Consider the following 25,912-nt stretch of genomic DNA (forward strand, 5'->3'; position numbering starts at 1 on the left):
CCTTTTTCCCCTCTTCTTCCTGTTTTCCTTGATTTTCTACAGAATTGGTCCCAATTTTATTTCATATCTTCATCAACGGGAACTTTGTACACATTAGTATGGCAAGTCATTTAAAATAGTGTAGTGGCCTAGTGCCAGCATGTGCACCCCACCGCTGCAGCAGCCAATGAGGAGACGCCAACTTCACTACTTTTGGTTTTTCCCATAAGGGATTTTCTATAAAGAACAGTTTGTGCAGCTTCTCTGTAGAAGTATATGTTTAGTTACTTTTCTGTCCGCTACACGGAAGGTTTTTTGTCTTTATCCGGCATAGCTTTCAACTTTTTTCTCTGCTTAGCTACCGAATTTTTTATTAAATAGAAAATAAATTAATAAAATATCGAAATAGGAAATTGTTTTTAAATTTTATCGAAAAATAGATAGAACGGGATCGTTTATTCTGTCTAAAGGATGGGACTATTTAGCCCGTCCAGTTTAATCACTAATTAACAACTCCTTAACTAACTTAGCAGTTAAAAAAAAAAAAAAAGTCAGACGGTATAATCAAACCCGTCCGGAGTAAAAAAAAATAAAAAAAATACGGGACGGTATGGTAATTCCCGTCCGGATAATTAATTTCCAACTCTGTAAGCACCTGTACAAAAATTATAGTATTCAACACTCTTTTCAACCATCAGAGAATGAGAAGCCAATACTCGCTCAAGTTCTCAACCCTTTAATAACCATGTCTAAAAATGTTTTAGATTTTGTTTTTTTTTTTTATGTAAATTTTGTTAGAATGTTCTACCTGAAGTTCTATTTGACCACACGATCTCTATCTCAAGAGTTCTCGAGCTATCCTTGCCACCGTCATGACTAAGGCTGAACAGACCACTATGTATCCCTTCGGTCAAAACTTTATCTATTTGGATAGCATTTCTCCCTAGTGTAGGCTGCAAGTCAGTGGAAATATCCCTTCGTTTTTTTAAAACCCGGACAGAAATTACCACACCGTTCCATATATATATATTTTTTTTTATTCCGGACGGGTTTGATTATACCGTCCGACTTTTTTTTTTTTTTTTTTACCGCTGAGTTGGTTAAGGGGTTGTTAATTAGGGTATCAACCGGACGGGGTAAATAGTCCTGTCCGTTGTTTAAGGGGTTAAGGGGTTGTTCTTAATTTGCATAAATATTCTTGTTCTACCTATTTCTTCACAAAAATAAAAAACGATCCCCTATTTCAATATTTTATTAATTTATTCTCTATTAATAAAAAAATCGGAAGTAGCTCACAATATTAAAAATGATTACTGGCAAAAAAAAAAAAAAAATATATATATATATATATATGCAAAAGTACTAACAACATATATATTTATAGTTCAGTTTTTGAATGTGTATTTTTCTTCTACAAACTTAAGATTGAGTTAATTTTAGTTTACAAATAATCCCTTGTTTCATACGAATTAGAATAATTTCAATATTAAATATATTTTATTCCGTCCTCTTTAGTGTTTTCTTTTCTACCTTTTTCGTATTGGAACCAATTATTATGATGATTTTGTTTTCACTTTTATCTGGCGAAGCTTCTAACATTTTTCTCTACCTTTTTCGCAAGAACTATAACTTACGATGATTTTGTATATTAATGAAAATTATACAAAACATTCTTTTTATCTGATATTTATTTCATAATTTGAAAAAAATGAGTTATTTACTTATGTTGAATATAATTCATTTTTACGATTTAATTAAACGTACTTTTTGTTTTTCATAAATTCAGACTCATGTAAAAGTGAGGCTATGGTACTATGCATAGCGCAGATTAGTCTGTAGTATGAAAAAATATTTTAGTTTTCAAAGTCTAAATAGTCAATTCAAACCGTTGAATATGATTTTTATATGAAATTGTACTTGCAAACTAAATTTTATATTTGAAGTGTCCAAGCAACATTAAGTACAGAGGATTCAAAGAAAAAAGAAAAAGAAAAAAGGAGGAATTGTTAATAGAATATAAAACAAATCACTGCTGATGAAAAGAAGCAACAGCAAATGACATAGATATGCTTGAAAAAAATAATAAAAAAAAAAAGAAAGAAGGTGCACTGTGAGTCTCAATTTCCAATGTAAAACAGAAGGTACCATGTTCATATTTGAAACTTCAAGATGTTCCAAACAAAACTAGAATTTAGAACTGTGTGAAAGAATGCCGAAGCATATCCTCTGCTTTCCATGCTTTGGTCATCTAGCTGGTAATCGTATAATTAGAAAAAATCGTGCTGGATATCTACAAGTGCCTGGTAGCCCATAGAAGCATGTCTTTCAGCACTGCAGCAGGGAGATGAAGTGCATGGCCAAGATGCTCTGCATGATTAACCAATCACTTAGTAAAGAATGCTTGTATATGTAGTTTACCCTGGTTTGACTTGTGAAAATCAAAATCCAAGGGACTTCTACATACTATGAATTCAACTATACACAATGGTTATTACATAAAAATGGCTTTTAGAATGAGCCAAAATATTGCTATATCTGAGTATCGCGTATTTAACAATGGAATATTATATATGTTGGTAATTCGGGTAGGATGCAGGGTTTCAATTCAGTTTAGATTAATCAGAAAATTCCTACCTGAACAAGGATCCATGTGTAAAAAAATTAATTCAAGATAGAAAAATACCACTAGTTTGAAAAAGCAGCGTAGCAGGCGCTCTTTCCAACGCTAGCCGTAATCTTTCTTCACCTCACTTATGTGTCAGATGTGCATAGCAATTGCAACCACGTTTCTACCAATATCCATACGAACGAGTTAAAAACATCCGTGACTTGATTTGCAAGCACCACCTGATAGCCCCTTTTTTCTTCTCCGTTCTCTCTCTTTCTCGATCTCACGGTTTCTGAAATTTGGGTTTATAGATTATTCAGTTTCTTAACTGAAAAATGAACTGTTGTCTGCTCATATAACAAATTTTCAGTTTCAACCCATCAGTCACACCCTTTTTCAGAATTTTCAGTAAATGAATTATGAAATGAATTATATTATTTTCCTCCCAATTAGATAGAATAATGAAATACATTAATTTCTGCCCAAATAATTGACGCATAGGACATTTCTAATATATTACTAAAAAAATAATAGAGTTTTATCAGTATTTGACTACTTTTGAAAAACTCTTCAAAAACAATAACTTACTCTGATGATTTAGTCAACAATTGTTCATGCTTACTTTTGAAAAGTCAAAGTTCGACTTGGATTTTGCTCTGTTTTTTCATTGTCCAGAAGATGCTCCACCTGAATCCAATACTTGTAATTCTAGTCAAAGGTGTATATAGGAAGATAAAATTGAATAATAAATCACTAATATAAGTTGTAATCTTTAACCAAACATAAAAATAACTTATATATAAGTTTGTAGATGGGCATCGACATTCAATTTATAACAAAAGAAAATCTGTAGACTGACCATGCAATCTAATAAATATAACTTGCATGAGCGTCACTGAAACCAGCTTAAAAGATCATTCCACTCTGAAGTCATGTCAATGTCTTTAAGATTGTTCTTCATATGTGTGTGCCTATATTTTAAAAAAATAAATTATCAGATAATATCTAATGCTTATTGGTAACATAATCAACTGAGATTAGTTGTACCATATCTTCTGGTAAATTACAAAAACTTTTTCATACAAGCAGGTAATCATACAATTTTGTAGGATCTCTACAAATGCCTGGAGACCCACAAAAGCATGTCCTTCAGAATTCCAGGGAGATGCTCTGCATGATTAACCAAATCACATATTAATCAACGAATACATATGCATAATTGTAAGTTAGTCCACTTTTGGTTGGAAGAATTCATCTCTGCTCCTAGAATTCTTTGGAATTTGGGAATTAATTATTAGGTGAGAACGCCCGTCTTAATTTAATATTTATTTGTAATGGAAAATGATATAAAAGATAATAGCACCTTCATTTAATAGAGGGATGTAGCGACCATAACTTACTTTTGAGAAAATTGGAATAATTAAGTACTTGTCAACTCCAAGGGAATTCTACAACCGCACATTCAAATATACATGTATCAGTTAAAAAAAAAATCGCCAAAATAAGTGATTTAATCAACAATTCATAATGCTTACATTTGAAAAGTCAAAGTTTGACTCTTGCGGTTTGCCCTGGTTTTTCATTGTCTAGAAGATGCTTCACCTGCATCCAATACATGTAATTCTAATCAAGGTGTATATACGACAAAAAATTGCATAATAAATCACTAATATTACAAGTTGAGAAAATAATAATAACTAACCATTGGGAGAGAATGTGCTCAAAATGCTTGAAATAGAGAGAGAAAGAGTGGTCAAAAGTCTTGGAGTGAAGAGAAAGAACACACAACCCCTGTTTATGCAAAGGGTAATTTGATATGAAGAGATAAATATTACAACAGAACTAACAAAGGGCAATTTATTTATTTTTTCACCTTTACAGGTCAAATAAAATAGGCTAGCTACACTCAAACATCAAATGGAACACCAACTGATCTGCTCAGGAGCATTGTTGTCCAGCTTCTAAAAAAAGTCATAACAAATGCATCCTTTTAAGTTTCTTTATAAAATTCACACAGCATACAAAGTATACTTACAAATATTTGTTCCCGATTTATGCATGATTTTTAGTTGAACAGATTTGGGAAAATGATTAAATCACTCCAGATCTGGAAAATAAATAAGAAAAGTTAAATAAAGGGTTGACCAAAACTTGGAATGTGATTTTAATTGAAATAATAACTCAAGTCCATATATATACATATTGTCATCTATTTTATACACTTTAGAACTCGGATTGTACAGATTAGGTGTAAAATCATATTTTTTTTTTAAGAACTTCTGTTGTCATGCGGAAATTAACAGCATGGTGAAGAGGTGCTCAACAGAAGCAGTTCCTCTAATCAGTAACTGTTTATTATAAGTGAACCAGTGATGATATGTTCTACTTATTTACCAAATTGACACACATAACCTACACCAGCTGTTACATACAAGAACCGGTGTTTAGGTGGTGCTCATGTGTTATTTTGTAGTAGTGAATACAAGTTGTTATCTATAACCAAACATAAAAAGGAACTTATATAAGTTTGCGGATGGGCATGGACATTCATTTTACAAGAAAAGAAAATATGTAGACTGACCATGCAATTTGAGTGGTGCGCACGGAAACATGTCTTTCAGAATTCCCGGGTGATTCTTTGCATGATTAACCAATCACTTTTTGAAAAACACTTACATATGCATAATTGTCAGTTAGTCAACTTTTGTTTGAATAATTCATCCCTGCTCCGAGAATTCTTTTGAATTAGCGAGTGAATTAATTATCAGTTAACTCTCACCGCCTTATTTAACATTAATTTTAATGAAAAAAATATAAAGAAAATAACTACTTCAATTAACAGAGGGATGTACTGAGTAGAACTAACTGTTGAGAAAATTGGGATAATGATAGGACTTGTTAGCTCCAAGAGGCTTCTCCAAACTGTGCATTATTCAAATATACATATAATTATTACATAGAAAATCTTTAGAAGGACTCGAAATGTTTCTAATTTTGAGTATCGCTTAACAACAGAATATGACAGCAGAAATAATAGTATTATCAGTATCTGACTACTAATCCATGTACAAGTAAAAAAATTAACAAAGTGAACACAATAATTTAACTCTACTGATTCAGTCAACAATTGCAAATGCTTATTTTTTAACAGTCAAAGTTGGAATTGCAATTTGCGCTGGTATGACTTGAAGAGAGAAATAGCTACCTTTTGGAAATCAAAATCTGCAGACTGACCATGAAAATCAATAAATTGGACTGCAGAATGTCTGATATCTTCTTTGGTATGTGTGGGCCTGCATTATAAAAATAAATTATCAGATAAAAGCATAGGGGTGCTGTAATAAGCTGGTACATTGCGAAAAAAAAAAAATTATACAAGACCAACATGTTAGTTCTTTCTGGTAGGTCTCTTGATACAAAATAATTAATGACTCAGACAAACCAATATCAACATTGCAATACCAACATCAAAGCAAGGATAAAAAATACTACAACTATCTTTAATAGAGACAGACCACAATTTCAATAAATCCAGGTCTTTATCCTTGCCAACTATTGCACAAAACATCTCAATCTTGTTTTGTAATACAAGTAGAGAGAGGTTAAAATGTAAACCTATGTGAAAATGAATAAATGATACTAGAAAACAAAAGGCCGCTGCAAGGACTGCAGTCGCAAATCAAATTGAACAACCAGCAAATCTACTCCCATGTCTCTATTTTCTTTTAACAGGAGCTTGCACTGATCTTCAGTCTTCACACTAGAATGAATAGAACATGCCAAATTAATCAGGATTAATGGAAAATATTATTTACCAGTGCAATCCGAATCTATTTAAAGCTTGTACAATTAAACAATGAATGTGTTATGTTATAAGTGAAAGATTACTTTTTATAAGTTCTTAATTATGGTACAAGATTGCTTTTTATAAGGGAAAGAAAAGCATTTAGAAAATAATTTAAAATGCTATAGTGTTGATGTACTATACCTCATATGGTTTAGGATCGTGCTGAAAAGCATGTGTTTTTGCATGATGGAAAAGCCAGCACGAGATCCTTTAATAAGTTGGATGTACTTTCTTCTCCAACATTTGTAAGCTGGATCTCAGAAATCAGGTGTCTATACTTTCCATTCTTTCGGAAGTGCCTCTCGAGGTGGGGACAACCTTCTATCCATAGTTTATGGAGGTTCTTTAGCTGCTGTAACAGACCTTCAGGAAGAGCCCTTATCTTAGGGCACTTATAGATTGAAAGATGCTCAAGTCCTCTAAGCCCTTCCATTCCCTCTGGAAGATATGCCAAGTTGGGACAACCATCAATGCGAAGGATTTCCAGCCTGGCGAGGTCTCCCATGCTCAGTGGTAAGGTGTTGAAGTTTTCACAAGTATGAATGCTTAAGCTTTTGAGAGCAGCCATGTTTCCCAACCATTCTGGTAAACAGTGAAGTTTTGAACAACAATTAATAAACAGATATTGAATAGATAATGAGCATTTGGGAATTTCGACCAGATTTGGACAGATTTGGATATATAGAGACCGAAGTTTTGGTAATAACACCTCTGTGATTGACGTCCCAACTGTTGACTCTAGTTTTGATCCAAGAAAGTTCGGGCATTCATCCACATCAATATGTTCTAGGCAGTTCAAAAATCTGAACACTTCTTCTGGCCAGTATATAAGACTGTCACAATTCTCAATGCTCAGTCTTTTAAGAAATGTAAAACACTTCCAGAACCATAGGGATGTATTTGATGGAAACACTTTTGAGATTGTCAGCCTTCGACATTTTGTTGCAGTTATACTCTGCTCCCCCTCCTTTGCACCTACTGGTACAATACTGTTGTAATTTCCCAAAAATAACTCATTGAGAGATTCCCTTGGTTGAAAAGAAAGAGTTTCATTTCCATCCCGGCTCTCAAGTGAGAGTTTGTGCAATGTAGTTAACCCTGCTGCAAAGCATGAGAAATATTTGTTTCCTTTAACAGTCATGCTCGTGAGCAAAGGTAGAATTGGAATTGCAGTCAGCATAGGGCAGTTTGTGACTTCTAGTGTTGTGAGCTTGGGAAAAATCAGTGATGACTTGTTGCCAACTTCACCTTCATACCAGCTGCATAACTCTGGCAATTCAGACAGTGTCATATTTTTTAATGATGGAAATGCTACTCGGACATCTTCACTACCATCAGCACTAGTGGATGCACTACTACAAAGATGCCTCAAGTTATCCAAATCTTTTAATTTTATAATTTGAAGAAAAGGTAGCTTTTCTACAGGTGGTATTTTTGTGCACTCTCTGCATTCAATCATATACAACTCAATTAGATTTTCTAGCATCTGGTACTCTGTCATCCAGACTGGAAGCTTATCACTTCTATATTCTTCGATTTTCAGAACCTTCAACTTGTTGCATGGTTTAAGAGCATCCAACACTTCAAAAGGATCGCAGTGCATCACCCCTGGAGCATTTGATTCTGGTAATTTTTGAAAAAGGTATGGCATTCCCCAACATAATGCCAGATCATCCAGATTTTGTTTAGCCATCAAATTTGCTTCCCTTGCATCTACAACATTCTTAATTTCCCTTAGATTGTAGAGATGCAATTGGCCAGAGAGATTATTCAAATTATTCAGCTCCCCAATACCATTACCGTCATCGGTGCCAACAATGTAAATTGTCAGTGTTTGCAAGCAATTTAGTTGTCCTAAACCTTTTGGCATGCTTTCTAATTTATCAATCCATTTAATATAGAGATGCCGAAGGCTACTCATATATCGCATACCTTCTGGTAACTTTTTGAGATTCCAATTACAGGGGAGCCTTAGGGTCTGCAAGAGATAGAGAGTACTAATCTCTTCAGGCAATGAAGTAATTTCATAGTTCCAAAGCTCAAGATATCTCAAATGTTTCATCTTATGGGATGTAAAGATAGTTTTCTCAATAGAGCATCCATGTAATTCTAATGTACGAAGGGAGTTTGATTTTATGAATTCAATGTTTTTGATCACATTGAGATCAGAATCGGAGCAACAAATAAGGCTTCGAATTGAAGGGAAATAATCAGCAGCTTTTTTAATATATAAGGGAAGATTATTTATTGAAATATGATGGACATTAATCATTGGTCGGTTGTATTGTGAAAGGTCGTTCATGATGGATTTACATTTTTCACCCATGATGGATTGAGCAAGGTCGTGCATCAGATCATGCATTTTGCACTTGGTTTCAGAGCAGTGTCCATCTTCTCTTTCCCATGAGTAGGGACAAACTTGCCTAACTTCCTGAAAAAATGACCTCCAAGCCAACTCATTAAAAATATCATTGCCTATCATTTCAAGGCTACTGGACCCATCAGATGGGATAAATCCATTTGCTATCCAAAATTGGATCAGCTTGTCCTTGTCCATCTCATAATCCTTGGGGTACACTGCGCAGAAAGCAAAACACTGTTTCATGGATGAAGACAAGTGATCAAAGCTTAGTCTCAAAATTGGCAAAACCTTGTCTTTAGCAGTTCTTTGTTCCCAAAACCTTCTTTCTTTGAGTACACCCGACCACTCTCGCACCTCATACTTAGAACTCATTAAGCTCCCTAGTGTTTTAATGGCCAGTGGCAATCCCTGACAATTCTGAACCATCTTTCTACCAATCTCAACCAGCTCTTGACATTCCTTTACCCCCTTGCTAAATGCCCTTTTGTGAAATAGTCTCCACGAATCCTCCTCACTTAAGAAACTCAAATTGTAGCTCTCTAGCGTACACATTATAGTAGCCACAATGCCGCTCCTTGTGGTAACTATAATGACACTCCCGGGATCACCACAGTTTAACCCATCTCTTAGCCGCTCCAACTCCTCCACATTCTCATTCCAAACATCATCTAGCACAAGGACGTATCGTTTTCCATTTAATACTTCACGTAAAAGCCTTTGTAGCAACTCCTTGTTGTCAACAGGAACATTGCATTCACGCCTCACTAATTCAATGATTGATTTATAAAGATGACCAAAATTAAACTCATCGGACACACAAACCCATAATGGTAAGTTGAAGTATTCTTTCACTCTAGGATCGTTGTATACCAGCCGAGCCAGAGTGGTCTTGCCGATCCCACCCATGCCAACTATTGGAACAACCGTGAGATCATCATCTTCACACCCTTTAAGCAATAATCGCACTATCTTCTCTTTATCTTCATCCCTACCCACAACTTTTGATTCAACCACAAGAGAATCAGTTCTAATCCGATTGACCACATGCAAACTCTTGTTTTGGCCATGACCAAAACTAAAATTCCGCATCTGGACAACAAGATCATCAACCCTCCCCAGAACTTTCTTCAACTTCTCACTCATCTTATATCGAACAAGAGTAGGATTTTCAAGGGAAAAGAAAGCACTTACATTACCAACCTTATGGCCACGTCTCATGTCATCTTGGTGCAGCTCCTCATAACAAAACTCATCGAGCAGATCATCAGCCTCATAAGCAGCTGTTTCGAGCTTCTCAAGCCAGGATTTCACGGCTGCATTAGAATTTGCTTTCTCCTCAGCATCAGGAAGTACAGCCTGGATTTCAAGAAGCATGTTGTGGAGCCTCTCGTGCTGGTCATTGATGCCCCACATCTCCCCGATCTGCTGAAACAGCGAGTTACCTGCTTTCCTCAGCACGACTCCTATCAAAGGTGATAAAAGTAGATCTGCCATTGGTGGTTTCGGAGGTACCAGAGAATTTGATAGTAGGATGGTTTTTGGGAGAACAGAGAATTTGTTAACAGGAACTTATTGGCTTGCTGGTTGCAGATACAATATGAAATTTACAATGCCATAGAGAATTTGTTAGATATCCCCTGGTCCATATACAATGTGTGGTGCAAACGAGCTTTTAGGTACATAAGGAGATATGATATGCTTGGTAGATATTCTTAGGAAGACTATTCTAACAGCTTGGATATTTTTCGATCTTTTAGCGAGGAAGACTATTCTAAATGCAGCAATCAATCTCACTCACCATTGAAAGTTGGTACAAAAGAGAAAAACTGAAGGAACATTTCCACGAATGCGCATAGACAAAGCAAAGCAATCAGTACTGCTTTTTCGGACTATTTGAACTTAATGCACCAATTTCACGCGTCAAATTAAATTGGACCTGGAAAGGATATCTGGATCATATATCTGTAAACCAAAATTAAGTTTCATCTTCTAAGTTGTTTGGGCCTTTGATAAGGCCTAGTCAAAGCTCAAACCCCATGTTTAACAAATAATACGTTGCTCCAAAAAATTAAGGGCCTTTAATATAACAGTAATTAATATATGTATACGATGGTGATGATCATGATGATATATTGTGTTCAACAAATAAAATATTGTCTAATGACGAAAGTAATATTTTTTGTGTGGAAGGTTCAAAAGTCCGTATAAAGAATTATGTGAATATTAGAACAGTTTAATAGTTTAATCTCTAACTTTACTCAAAAAAAAAAATATATATATATATATAATATAAAATTGCTCCAAAAATATGAAATTTTTAACAAACAATTGATTTTTATATTCTAACTTCTCAAATTCATAAATTATAAATTCATTCCAATATTTCCAACTAAATGACTTCGAAGTAAATTAAGACATATTATTTATCACTAGTGGAAAAACATGAATCAGGATCGGCCTATCTAGATCGGTTATATGAAACAACCGATACTAATACCTATCTGGATCGGTTTTCTGAACAAAACCGATCCTAAAAACTAGTTAGATCGGGTTTTTTAGTCAACCGATCCTAATTTGTGAACTATCCGGATCGGTTTTTTATAAAACCGATCCTGATACTATCAGGATCGGTTGTTCTAAAAAACCGATCCTAATAGTTAAACTATTAGGATCGGTTGTTCTAAAAAACCGATCCTGATAGTATCAGGATCAGTTGTTCTAAAAAACCGATCCTAATAGTTAAACTATTAGGATCGGTTGTTTAAAACAACTGATCCTGATACAATTTTTTTTTTTCAAAATTGGTTCTGCAAAAAAAAAAAAAAAAAAAATCAGGTTCGGTTTTTTATAAAGAACCGATCCTGATACTATTAGGATCGGTTTTTTATAAAAAACCGACCCTGATTTTTTTTTTTTTACAGAACCAATTTTGAAAAAAAAAAAAATTGTATCAAGATCGGTTTTATTGCTAAAAACCGATCCTGATAGTATCTGGATCGGTTTTTAGCAATAAAACCGATCCTGATAGTTTTTTTCTTTTATTTGGAAAATCTTTTCATATGGTTATGTTTAAATAAATATAAAAAATTACATATTAGAAATATAAGTTAATTATTTAATAGAAATTTTATTTAATTTTCAAATTCTACTTAAATAATATTAAGATCCAACGTAAACTATTTACGGTCGTGTGATGTTGCTATATTGTTTTGCTTTGATGAACTAGTAAATGAATCCCGAATTGTATCAAATTTTATAATGGTGAAATTAATATGACATTCTTTCATTTTAACGGTTCCGATCGACCAAATGCTAATGTTCGTATTCGTTCCTTCACAACCCCACACAACAAGGGTTCAAGTCCTATGTATATTATTATATGGCACAAGTCATTGATGCATCATGCATGATTGTATAAAAAAATTCAATAATCAAAATGACTTCAAAATGAAATATCAATGTCAAATAATTAATTATATTATCACATAAATTTTAATAATATAAATTACATTAATTTTCATCAAAATTACATTAATGAAATATCAATGTCAAATAGTACCTATCTCCTGTTTAATATTATTTAAGTAGAATTTGAAAATTAAATAAAATTTCTATTAAATAATTAACTTATATTTCTAATATGTAATTTTTTATATTTATTTAAACATAACCATATGAAAAGATTTTCCAAATAAAAGAAAAAAAACTATCTGGATCGGTTTTATTGCTAAAAACCGATCCAGATACTATCAGGATCGGTTTTATTGCTGATAGTATCTGGATCGGTTTTTAGCAATAAAACCGATCCAGATAGTTTTTTTTCTTTTATTTGGAAAATCTTTTCATATGGTTATGTTTAAATAAATATAAAAAATTACATATTAGAAATATAAGTTAATTATTTAATAGAAATTTTATTTAATTTTCAAATTCTACTTAAATAATATTAAGATCCAACGTAAACTATTTACGGCCGTGCGATGTTGCTATATTGTTTTGCTTTGATGAACTAGTAAATGAATCCCGAATTGTATCAAATTTTATAATGGTGAAATTAATATGACATTCTTTCATTTTAACGGTTCCGATCGACCAAATGCTAATGTTCGTATTCGTTCCTTCACAACCCCACACAACAAGGGTTCAAGTCCTATGTATATTATTATATGGCACAAGTCATTGATGCATCATGCATGATTGTATAAAAAAATTCAATAGTCAAAATGACTTCAAAATGAAATATCAATGTCAAATAATTAATTATATTATCACATAAATTTTAATAATATAAATTACATTAATTTTCATCAAAATTACATTAATGAAATATCCATGTCAAATAGTACCTATCTCCTGTTTAATATTATTTAAGTAGAATTTGAAAATTAAATAAAATTTCTATTAAATAATTAACTTATATTTCTAATATGTAATTTTTTATATTTATTTAAACATAACCATATGAAAAGAGTTTCCAAATAAAAGAAAAAAACTATCTGGATCGGTTTTATTGCTAAAAACCGATCCAGATACTATCAGGATCGGTTTTTAGCAATAAAACCGATCCTGATACAATTTTTTTTTTTCAAAATTGATTCTGTAAAAAAAAAAAAAAAAAAAAAAAAAAAAAATCAGGGTCGGTTTTTTATAAAAAACCGATCCTGATACTATTAGGATCGGTTTTTTATAAAAAACCGACCCTGTTTTTTTTTTTTTTTTTTATTTTTTTTTTTTACTGAATCAATTTTGAAAAAAAAAATTTGTATCAAGATCGGTTTTTTATAATAAAAAACCGATCCTGATACTATTTTTATACAAAAAAATTAGTATCAGGATCGGTTTTTTTATTATAAAACCGATCCTGATACTATTAGGATCGGTTCTTTATAAACAACCGATCCTAATGATAATTCCTATATAACCAGCTTAGCTAGGGTTCTTCTTATTTTCATTTCGTGCCTCTCATTTTCAATTTAGCATCTCTGTCTCTGTCTCCGTATCTTCCTCTCAAATCCTCAGTACTCTGTCTCTCTCTCTCTGTCTCCGTCTCTCCCTCTCCTCCGTGTCTCTCTCTCTCTTTCTCTCCGTCTCTTCCTCTCAAATCCGAGCCTCTCGCACCTCCGACTCAATTGTGCCAGTTTTTAATTTGTTTTATTGTTTCAAAAATTAATTAATGGTGTTTATATATTGTTTTACAGTTTTGAGGACATCTCTCTCAAGTTACTTAATCATCCGGCCGATCAACTATCATGGTATTAGCTTTATCTAATTTTCTCATTATTATACTTTTAAAACACATTTTTTTGTATTTTTTATTGGAAAATGTTTTTCCATCTAATTGTTACCTTTGTTTTTGTTTTTAGGGTCTTTTTTAATCTCAAGTGATGTGATTGCAAAAGAGGTAATTATTGATTTTTTTATTGTTGTGCTTTACATTAATTGCATAAATGTGTATATTGTATAAATGTGTGTTAATTGAAGAAATAGCCCAATTAGTCAATTGTATGTTTGTTAATTAATTTTTTTTTGGATTTAAATTTCTTATTATAACATGTAATGCTTCACAAAACTTTTTATGAAGTACATGAATTTTTTGTAATAGTTTAAGATGTGTATGATAATTAATTTAGAATGTGTATATGATGTTTAATTGATTATTGCTTCTTACTGTGCAACAAAAAAAAATTTAGGATGCTGGCCAGCAAAATATATATGGAAGCTGGTCAAATAAATAAAAATATTTTTTTTAGCTTCAATAAAACATCAGGATCGGTTATTTTAAACAACCGATCCAGATTACTACTATTAGGATCGGTTGTTTAAAATAACCGATCCTAATTCTAAAAAAAAAAAAAAAAAAACTTTTAGGATCGGTTTTTAAATAAAAACCGATCCTAAAAGTTTTTTTTTTTTATCAGATCATAATTAAAAAAAAAAAAAAAAAAAAAAAAATTTTTAGGATCGGTTTTTAAATAAAAACCGATCCTAAAAGTTTTTTTTTTTTTTTTTTTGGAATTATGATCTGAAATACAATCAAGATCGGTTTTAATATAAAACCGATCTTGATAGTACGTATCAGGATCGGTTGTTATGTAATTTAAAAAAAAAATTCGAAAATACTATCAAGATCGGTTCTTATATAAAAACCGATCTTGATAGTACGTATCGGGATCGGTTCTTAGTCAAAAACCGATCTAGATAACAACTATTAAGATCGGTTTTATTAAAAAACCGATCCTAATAGTTTCTATTTGGATCGGTTCTTGAAAAATATAAAACCGATCCTGATAGTATCAGTATCGCCTTCATCAAGATCGGTTGGATTCCGATACTGATATGTATATATAACCGATCCTGATTCCTGTTTTTCCACTAGTGTATGCCTCTAATAGATATTTCAAAGAGGAGTGAATGAGCTTTTTTAATAAAACTTTAATACTTGTTTTCAATTGATAACCACTTTATATTCTGATAAACTAAAGAAAAACAAACAATCAAAAGATTTACACAAGTTTACAATCAAACAAGTGAAGAAAGTAAAGAGAGTACAGCACACAAAATTTATGAAAGTCAAACAAGTGTTTCACTTATCTCCTTTTCTCCTTTTTTTTCCTTTATCACAAGCTCTAATTTCTAAATTTTAACAATATAAAAACTAAATAGTAGTGAAGATGAAAGGTTTTGTTATAATTATTTAATATCAAATTCCTGTTTAATTATAATTTGAAGCTTTTAATCACAAAATTTTAATTGAACCTTATATGTCTCTATTAAAATTATTGCAACTCTTAATATCAATACATTCTTATTAAATCTTTGAAGCTAAATAAATAAGGATAGGAACAGAAAATAGAGGAGCAGGTGCACAAACAAATTTTATATATCCCAGAATTATCCATTTTTTAACTAACAATTGATTATTTTTTTTGGAATTTCCCAGGTCCATAATTATTAAATTCGTTTGTATATATTTTCTAGCAAATGATTTCGAAGTAAATTAACACCTTGATTGGAAAGTGGGCATACGAATTTCCTTCATTCGAATTCACATCTTCCAAAATATTTAATTTCAAAATTTGAAATGATTTTTTTTTTTTTAAAAACCTGAACCTTAAATTCTTGAAGCATGGATATAATTAAAAGAAACTGAATTTCAATTAATATTATTGCGCCTGTTAATCTTCTAGGACGGAGATGCTTTGTGGATTTCATGTAGAAGGCTACAATTAATTATTTCCGTGTTAACAAAACACAAGGCCATACGGTTAGCACCACATCCTCCTAAAAAAATAATGGAAACAACATATTTTTATTGAGCAATTTTTGAAAGTAATTCTGATACTTTTATAAAGGTTGAATTTGATATTTGAATACTTCAATCTTTTATTACAAACATCCGATTCGGTCATTTTTTTTAATATTCCCTTATTTAGTACGAGCAAATCAAGATTAATAATGAATATATTTCAGCATATTTTTATTAGCTTTTTGATAATCCCTATAAATTTGAGTATTATTCTATAAATATTTTGAAGTTAATGGATGTCCTTTCGAATGAGATTGTATTTGTTATTTGAAGATAAAAAATTTCGTTGTTATGAAATACATTTTTTTTACAAAAGATTGTAATGAAATTAATTGTTTCCTATACAAAAGAATAGTGAATTGTACAATATAACACAAAAAAATAATTGTTTAGTTCTTGATTAAAAAGGCCAAAAGACTCATCTTCATTGAAGAGAAAGAAAATGTTAACTTACACCATTAATGTGAGTTGACTACTGCACCTTACGCAAAAATAACCCATCTAAAACCGAAAAGCACATGGGACAGATACTGGAAACCAAAAATTGCAGCATGCAAGCTGCAAAACCCCACAAAGATGCATACCAGAAAAGTAAAAGCAAAACATTGTTCATAGTACACAACCATATCAGCATAACACAAATCCAACCAAGTTTATAGCTAAGCCTCACAATGGGGCTGAGGGAATCACAAGTAAACACAAGATATGGCTGAAAAGCCCGGGACCTGCTGCTTGCTTCATTCTTCATAACTCACCATTTGCATCCCTCCTCCGTCAGCTCCTTGAGTCGCAGCTGCTTCATTATCTGGACTCCAACTCGCAAGGGGCAGCACATTCAGATCCTCTGAAAGCCACAGTGCAGTTGCTTCAGAAATTTGGAGTTTCACCTTACTTGACCAATAATGGACAAGAGAGATAATAAGCAAAACAACTTGTCTAACTATTTTTTTATTCCCTTGAGCAAAACAAAGATCATTACAATATTTCCACATAGTCAAACAAAATGCACTTAGAACTATTAAGAATACTATTTTGTGTTTTCTTGGGAGTTGATTGGCATATTTAATGACATCTGAAAATCTATTCCAAACAATACTAATATTTTGGCAGGACCCTAAGTAGAATTAGATTTGTTTGGTAAATTGACATGACACAAATAAGTGGTCAACAGATTCTAGTTGTTGGCAAAACTGACATCTATCAGTTCCTACCCATTCTTTCTTTCTGAGGTTTTCAGTTGTCAAAATTTTGTTTTTGTGGGTAAACCACATGAAGATCCTAATCTTAATTGGAATGGGGATTTTCCACCATAACATGGCATTTTTGGGGGTTACTCCTCTAAAATTGAGAATCTTATATAGGGATCGAACAAAAAGTGCCCATTGGTCTCCCATCTCCAGCTGAGCTTATTCTGTAAAAGAGTATAAGAAAAATGACTAATAATATCTAGTATGGCTAGCCATTCGGTATATTGGACCTCATCGAAAGATCTATGAAATTGAAGGGCCTCCCCTTGAGAATTAATTGCAAATTGCAAGGAGATGGTTGGGTTAGAGCATATATTAAATATAAAAGAGAACCTAGAAGCCATAGGACAATTTTGGCATCAAATATCAGTCCAAAACAAAACATTGGAGTTGACACCCGGTTCATATGAGACACTAATGCTTCCTAAAGATTGTAAATTTAAGATATTGTTCCAAAATTCAGATTTAGGTGTAGATGGTGTTGTATATTTGAACCGAAGAATTGTTTAGTATATTTTCTAATCTTAATTGAATTATTTTATCGATTAGTTCAGCAAACTATATTTTCCCATTTAATTAATTTCTTATAGAAAAGACTAAATCAACCAGACTACAAGAGATTGCCTTTAATTAATTTAAAATATTTTCTTTTTCCATTTTGTTTTCTGTTTAGAAGCTTCTACAGAAATCCGTTTGATAGCGAAGATTAAAGATTTTAACAGACTAGTTTTCACTTCATACACTATTAAATTATTACAGCGCCTTATGTGTTTAGTGTGCTGTATGAAGACAAAACTACTCTGTTATAATTATTACCCAAAGCGAATGTTTCGCATTTCGATTTAGAATAAGAAAAATAAAAATAAAATCGCAAACCTTTTCTCTCTGAGGTAAGAGAATATTTATGTTTACATACAGACCATCCGATTACAGGAATCTGGGGACGAAGTAGAAAATTAATTGCTGAGAGATTAGTGAGAAATAATATAAAAATATCATGCTGAGCTATCCTGGGGCAACATTGAGTACAGAAGATTCAAAGAAAAGAAAAACAAACACAATGGAAAGAAGGTATTGTTAAATTATGATGAATTTCTATTTGAAGTTGAAACAATTTTTTTATATTAAGAACCAATCACTAGGAACGAAAAGAAGCAACAACAAATCACATAGATATGTTTTTTTATACAGAGCAGCATTAAGCACCATGTTCCTGTTTTAAACTTGAAGATGTTCCATATAATAACTAGAAGATCTACAAACTTCAGCACATACATTTCTCTCTTTTTATCTCTCTCTACTCCCTTGTGCACTTGAATGAAAGGAACAAATCCAATTCGACAGGAGCTTATAGCTAGCTTGTTGAGCATGCTAGAGAAAGAAAAAAAAACATTCAGTGGCAGCTCAATCAGCTCCTCTATTGAAGGCTTGTGCGATTAAACAATCAATGTGTTTTGGTCTTTTACAAAATGGATGTCACAACCCAAATAATCGACAACTTGCCGTGGCACCTAGGTCAAGTGAGTCACAACAGCACACCCAACTAGATGTCACAAGGCACAATAGTACTTAAGGTTATGGCAATACCAATGCTCAACGCTGCCAATATTAAATATAGTCTTTCAACATAGATATCATACACATGTTGAAAACAACACACATATATATAAGTTTACAGTCTTTTCAATATTTACTAAAGAAACTTCTCGTGCAAATCTGAACAAAAGGCAAACTAAATGAGAAGTATCCAAGTGCAGCAAGCACTAACAAAATGACTGTATAACTAACATATACATATATGTAAAGACTATACCAAAATCTATACAGTGTGGCAGCCAATGCTCTTGCCGTCTAGTCCCGATACTGCTACACTTCGCTCCTAAAACCTGAAATCCACAAAGTGGACAGATGAGAGAATTAAACCTCACAGTGCGGTATTTAGTTTCTATCATGAGATCCTTAGATCCAACCAAGCAAAATGAAAACCACATCAAGTACAACAATAATGTAATAAAAATATTTGACAATCAAATGAAACAATCACAATAAAGATTAGTCAACTATTATACACTTAACACAACAATATGCTAAGGTTAGGTTTTTCACAAGACCACATAGGTTCAGTTCTAGTATTTTAAAGAATACGTTTATGTTTACATACAAGACTTCATTATCTCAACCATACTTTTTATTATCACTTATCCAAAGTCAAATAGAACCATTGTTCTATGAATTATTTTTCTGGAACTTTCAATCTGCATCACACACTACAGGTTCAACAAATATAAAACATAGGTCATGCACAGCCCAGCTATGCGGTACTCAAATAATGGCGCCTACACAGCCCAGCTATGCGCTACCCGAATATGGCGCCTACACAGCCCAGCTATGCGCTACCCGAATAATGGCGCCTACACAGCCCAGCTATGCGCTACCCGAATAAGGGTGCCTACACAGCCCAGCTATGAGCTACCCGAATAATGGCGCCTACACAGCCCAGCTATGCGCTACCAGAATATGGCGCCTACACAGCCCAGCTATGCGCTACCCGAATAATGGCGCCTACACAGCCCAGCTATGCGCTACCCGAATAATGGTGCCTACACAGCCCAGCTATGCGCTACCCGAATTTCATGCTTCAATTTCAATCAAAGTACATACGAGACATTCCTTATGCAAGAAAATCAAGATGTTCTATAAATGCAAGCCATATTCATATTTCTATTTAAGTTCCCTTTGATGCATAGCTATATATAAAAAAAATTCAACAATGTTCATGAAGAAATTTTAGTCTTCATTTCTAACCAGGTTACATAAAAGACATACTATATCCAAACAAATCAAAGTGTGCAATCAATGTAATGCATATTCACATTTCTATCTAAGGTTCCATTGATGCAAAGCTAACAAAATTTTAGCAAGATTCCTGACAAGTGCAAGGTTCAAATCACGTCATAATAGACCATGAATGAAATTTGTACAATATAAAAATTGGGTCAGCACAATGATGAATTAAACATGCTTACTATACAACTCCAATATATTGGTAAGGCTCATGCCTTGTAACAAACATGCATCTCGGTAACTTTATAAATAACTCTAAGAAAGCAAGCATAAACCCGAATCAGCAATGATAAGCTATGCATGCACAAGTGTTCAACAAAATTTGTATCTGAGATGAAACAAAACTGAGTAATTTCGACATCTGCACCTGACACGTGATCTATTTACCAAGGCGATATCGTTGCTCTATTCTCTATCGTCAGGTCACTGCTCTATCTTCTTTCATCCCTCTTTCTCCTCGCTATATTATCTCCTAATCACCTCCTCCCGTTAATTTCCAAGACCCCAAATCCACAATATAAGTTTTGCCCCCACCCCTTTTCAGTCAGCGGATTCCCCAAGAATTAAAAAAAAACAGAACCTTTTTCCTCCTTACCCCCTTTAGCGTGTAGGGCCTTCGTTGGATTTGTGGAGTTAGGTGGTAAAAAAAAATGAGTTGTCCTATGACCAACAGGTGTCCCCATGTCATGCTTCCAAAGAAATTTATTTATATATTATGTAACTATTCTACTTATTTACTATTGTTATTACCATAAAAATATTTGACTAACTGAATGAGTTTTCCCATGACCAACAGGTGTCTCCATGTCATGCTTTGAAAGAAATTATTTAAATATTCTGCTTATTTATATAAATATCCCGCTTATTACTGTTGGTATTTTTATAAAAAGATTTGCCTACTAATATAATATTCAAAACAAGATATAGTTCAAGTAAAAAAAAGTTATTGTTTAATTTATACTTAGTTCATCTATTTACTTTAAAATCGTAAAATTGTATTTTGACATGCTATGTTTTTAATTACAATAATAAATCATAATTTTTTTTTTAATTTTACACTTAACTCCTCTTTTAATTTATATTTAAAACTTGACTCCTTATGATTTTATATTTTATATTTTCAGGATGTTACAATGGACCCTGAAAATTTTATATATTACTGTTAGGCAACATCTACCAAGATCACCAGCTAAATTAAAAATTTGGCATAAAGTCAGGTCAAAACCAGTGTGGCTACAGAATGCCTTCTGATCTCCATTTCATGTTGGAATTTTTTACCTGTAATTGTGACTTCTTAATAATTCCTGTGTAGATCATCTCAGATTAAGCTGGCCAAAATAGCTAGCAACCAGTTTCGCTCAAGAAAATACTACTCCCCATGTAATTGTGACTTCTTAATAATTCCTGTGTAGATCATCTCAGATTAAGCTGGCCAAAGTAGCTAGCAACCAATTTCGATAAAGAAAATACTACTCCCCACGATGCATCTCCTGCTAGATTGTGAAACATTTGTTGAACCTGTGTGTGTTAAGCCAAAATCAGATATCCAATAATGATGACTTCCACCAAAGATCATAACTTAGTGCAATACTAATGACTGTTAAATTTATGTTTTGCTGGCATTAAACAAATATGCAAATCAGCAAACAAAAAGAGAAAAAATTGTGAACAATTTAAATAATGTCTGTTGCATTGGTCCTGCTCATTAAATACAATAGAATGAAAGAAGAAGAAGAACCATACTAATGGATACCAATTGAGCAATCAGTTGAACAATTTTTGTAAATGTTGACATGCATGTATTACCTCATAAGCCTACTTTGTTCTACCTTTATAATTTCTTATATATGCTGTGAGATTGCTCTCTATCAGTGAAAGAAAAACATTTGAATAAAAAATTTGAAATGCTATAGTGTGGATGTGCTATACCTCAGATGGTAATTATGAAGCATAGGTTTAGGATTATGCTGAAAAGAGAGTGATTTTGCATGGTGGAAATGACTGTGCAAGATTTTTTAATATGTCGAATCTTCTTTCTTCTCCAAACTTTGTAACTCGAATCCCAGAAATCAGGTGCTGATACTTCCCATACTTTCGAAATTGCCTCTCCAGGTGAGGACAACCTTCAATCCATAGTCTATTGAGGTTCTTTAGCTGCTGTAACATACCTTCAGGAAGAACCCTTATCTTTGGGCACCTTTCGATCGTAAGTTCCTCAAGTGCTTTAAACCCTTCCATTCTTTCTGGAAGATATGCCAAGTTGGGACAACCCATACTGGAGAGGCCTCCCATGCTAGGTGCTAAGGAGTTCAAGCTTTCACAGTCTGCAATTTGCATCAGTTTGAGAGCAATCATGCTTCCCAACCATTCTGGTAAGCCTTCAAGTTTTGGGCAACTGAAAATCCACAGTATTTGAATAGATGTTGAGCAATTGGGAATTTCGACCAGATTTGGACATGCCTCGATAATTAGAACTTTTATTGGTAATAACACCTCTGTGATTGAACTCCCAACTGTTGACTCTGTTTTTGTTCCAAGAAAGTTCGGGCATTTACTAACATGAATATAACTTAGGCAGTTCAAACTTCTGAATGCTTCCTTTGGCCAATAAATGAGGCTATCACATTCCCTAATTTCCAGTCTTTCAAGAAATGCAAAACACTTCCAGAACCATAAGGGCTTATTTGATGGAATATTTGACACTTTTGAGAAAAACAGCCTTCGGCATTTTGTTGGCGTTATACTCTCCTCCCCCTCCATTGCTCCTACTGGTACAATACTGTTAAATTTTATCAATTCTAAAAAATTGAGAGACTCCCATGGTTGGAAAGAAAGAGATTCATTTCCACCATCGCTCTCAAGTGAGAGATCATGCAATGTAGTTAATCCTTTAGCAAAGCATGACAAGTTTTTGTTTCCTCTAACAGTCATGCTCATGAGCAAAGGGACAATTGGCACTGCAGTTAGCTTGGGGCAGTTGATGACTTTTAGTTCTTTTAGCTCTGGAAAAATCAGTGAAGACTTGTTGCCAACTTCACCTTCACACCAGCAACATAACTCAGGCATTTCAGACAATACCAACTTTTTTAGCAATGGAAAAGCTACTTGGGCATCATCTGCACCTTTGGAACTAGTGGATGAACTATTGCAAAGATGCCTACAGTTATCCAAATGTTTTAATACGAGAACTCGAAGAAAAGGTAGCTTTTCTAAAGGAGGTGTTTTTGTGCACTCTCTACATTTAATTATATATAGCTCAATTAGATTTTCTAGCATATGGTATTCTGTCATCCAGACTGGAAACATATTACCACTATATTCTTCAATTCGCAGAACCTTCAACTTGCTGCCAGGTTTAAGAGCATCCAACACTTCAAAAGGATTGCAGGGCATCACCTCCGGTGCATTTGCTTCTTGTAAGCTTTGACGACTCCTTGGCATTCCCCAACAAATTGCCAGATCATCTAAATTTTGTTTAGCTATCAAATTTGCTTCCCTTGCATCTACAATATTCTTAATTTTTCCCAGATTGTATAAATGCAATCGGCCATGGAGATTATTCAAGTTATTTAGCTCCCTAATACCATTACCGGCATCAGTGCCAACTATGTAAATTGTCAGTGTTTGCAAGTAATTTAATTCTCCTAAACCTTCTGGCATGATTCTTAAATTACGAAAGGGTCCACTAATATTGAGATGGCGAAGGCTACTCATATATCGCATACCTTTTGGTAACTTTTTGAGATACGGACACTCAGAAATCTTTAGGGTCTGCAAGAGATAGAGAGTGCTTATCGTTTCAGGAAATGATGTAATATCATGGATCGAAATCTCTAGATATCTCAGGTGTTTCATCGTTTTGGGTGTAATCATAGTTTTCACAATGGGGCTTACATTCAATTCTAATATACGCAGAGAGTTTGATTTTAGAAATCTAATATTTTTCACATATTTATAATAAGGGCTGGATGAAATGAGGCTATGGATAGAAGGGTAGCAATAAATGGCTTTGTTAATATCTAAGGGAGGAGTTTTTATTGAAATATGGTGGACATCGATTATTGGCTGGTTAAGTTGTGCTGGTATTTCTGATATGGAAAGACATTTGGCACCCATGATTGATTGAGCAAGGTCATGCATCAGATCATGCATTTTGCACTTGGTTTCAGAGTAGTGTTCTTCTCCCCATTTCTCCTCATTAGAGTATTCTCCCACGTACTTTGACCTCAATTCAGTAATGGGAGAAACTTGCTTAACTTCCTGGAAAAATGACCCCCAAGCCAACTCATTAAAAACACTACAACCTTTCACTTCAGATGGAATAAAACCATTTGCCATCCAAAATTGGATCAACTTGTCCTTGTCCATCTCATAATCCTTGGGGTATACCGCACAGAAAGCAAAACATTGTTTCATGTATGAAGGCAAGTGGTCATAGCTTAGCCTCAATACCGGCAAAACATAATCTTTGGCAGGCCTTTGTTCCCAAATCCTGCTTTCTTCGAGTACATCCCTCCACTCCCGCACCTCAGACTTATAACTCATTAAGCTACCTAGTGTATTAATGGCCAGTGGCAATCCCTGACAATTCTGGACCATCTTTCTACCAATCTCAACCAGCTCTTGGCATTCCTTTACCCCCATGCTAAATGCCCTTTTCTGAAACAGACTCCAGGAATCATCCTCACCTAAGCATTCCAAAATATAACTCTCTACGGTACCCATTATAGTAGCCACTCTGCCGCTCCTTGTGGTAACTATAATAGCACTTCCAGAATCACCACATTTTAACAGAGCTCTCAGGCACTCCCAGTCATCAACATTCTCATTCCAAACATCATCCAAAACCAGAACATACCGCTTTCCACTTAAAACTTGGCGTAAATGCCTTTGTAGCATCTCCATGTTGTCAATAGGAAGATTGCATTGCCCCTCAACTAAATCAATTATTGATTTAACAATATAACCAATATTAAACTCTTCTGACACACAAACCCATAATGGTAAGTTGAAGCATTCTTTTACTCTATGATCATTGTACACTAGCTGAGCAAAAGCTGTCTTGCCAAGCCCGCCCATACCAACTATTGGAACAACGATGAGATCATTACTTTCACACCCTTCGAGCAATAGTTGCACTACCTTCTCCTTATCATCGTCCCTTCCCACAACTTTTGATTCAACCACAAGAGAATCAGTTCTGATCCGATTGACCACGTGCACCCTCTGGCCGTGAATAAAACCAAACCTTCCCATCTGGTCAACAAGATCATCAAGCCTCCCCAAAACTTTCTTCAATTTCCCACTCATATTATAGCGAATAAGAGCAGTATTTTCAAGGGAAAAGAAGGCACTTACATTACCAACCTTATGGCCACGTCTCACGGCATCTTGGTGCAGCTCCTTGTAACAAAACTCATCGAGCAGATCATCAGCAACATAAGCAGCTGTTTCGAGCTTCTCAAGCCAGGATTTTACAGCTGCATTAGAATTTGCTTTCTCCTCAGCATCGGGAAGTACAGCTTGGATTTCGAGAAGCATGTTGTGGAGCCTCTCACGCTGGTCATTAATGCCCAACATTTCGCTGATCCGCTGAAACACTGAGTCTGCTTCTTTCCTCAGCACAACTGGAATCAAAGGTGACAGTAGTAAATCTGCCATTGGTAGTTTGGAAGGTACTTGAACTGAGAAGGAATGCAGAGTTGGATGGTTTTTGAGA

At 33.7% G+C, this 25,912-nt stretch overlaps 2 protein-coding genes across 4 annotated transcripts; both read right to left on the minus strand.

Moving 5' to 3' along the window:
- Positions 1–1,973: 1,973 nt before the first annotated feature.
- Positions 1,974–10,424, minus strand: LOC144554035 (disease resistance protein RGA2-like). 3 transcript variants are annotated; one of them, XM_078302250.1, is made up of 13 exons: positions 6,576–10,423; positions 6,203–6,347; positions 5,793–5,880; positions 5,454–5,509; positions 4,623–4,694; positions 4,290–4,378; positions 4,123–4,189; positions 3,988–4,035; positions 3,687–3,757; positions 3,447–3,558; positions 3,210–3,274; positions 2,663–2,879; positions 1,974–2,346 (listed from the first exon to the last, which is right to left on the minus strand). In XM_078302250.1, the coding sequence occupies exon 1, from the start codon at positions 10,288–10,290 to the stop codon at positions 6,586–6,588; it is 3,705 nt and encodes a 1,234-aa protein (XP_078158376.1). In that variant the 5' UTR covers positions 10,291–10,423; the 3' UTR covers positions 1,974–2,346; positions 2,663–2,879; positions 3,210–3,274; positions 3,447–3,558; positions 3,687–3,757; positions 3,988–4,035; positions 4,123–4,189; positions 4,290–4,378; positions 4,623–4,694; positions 5,454–5,509; positions 5,793–5,880; positions 6,203–6,347; positions 6,576–6,585. The 3 variants fall into 3 exon arrangements, with proteins under 3 accessions (XP_078158376.1, XP_078158375.1, XP_078158377.1); XM_078302249.1 differs by having other exon boundaries at positions 4,290–4,694; XM_078302251.1 differs by lacking the exons at positions 1,974–2,346; positions 2,663–2,879; positions 3,210–3,274; ... (7 more) ...; positions 5,793–5,880; positions 6,203–6,347 and having other exon boundaries at positions 6,845–7,016; positions 7,144–10,424.
- Positions 10,425–22,502: 12,078 nt separating this feature from the next.
- On the minus strand, positions 22,503–25,912 carry LOC144553836 (putative disease resistance protein RGA3). The gene is made up of 2 exons (XM_078302024.1): positions 22,753–25,912; positions 22,503–22,517 (listed from the first exon to the last, which is right to left on the minus strand). Exons 1-2 carry the CDS (start codon positions 25,852–25,854, stop codon positions 22,503–22,505), a joined length of 3,117 nt encoding a protein of 1,038 aa, XP_078158150.1. The 5' UTR covers positions 25,855–25,912.

Source organism: Carex rostrata, chromosome 5 (assembly GCF_964058835.1).
Source record: "Carex rostrata chromosome 5, lpCarRost1.2, whole genome shotgun sequence".
Classification (NCBI taxonomy): Eukaryota; Viridiplantae; Streptophyta; class Magnoliopsida; order Poales; family Cyperaceae; genus Carex; species Carex rostrata.

Coding starts and splice junctions, on each gene's coding strand:
- LOC144554035 (XM_078302250.1), bottom strand. CDS start 10,290: ATGGCAGATCTACTTTTATCACCTTTGATAGGAGTCGTGCTGAGGAAA.
- LOC144553836 (XM_078302024.1), bottom strand. CDS start 25,854: ATGGCAGATTTACTACTGTCACCTTTGATTCCAGTTGTGCTGAGGAAA.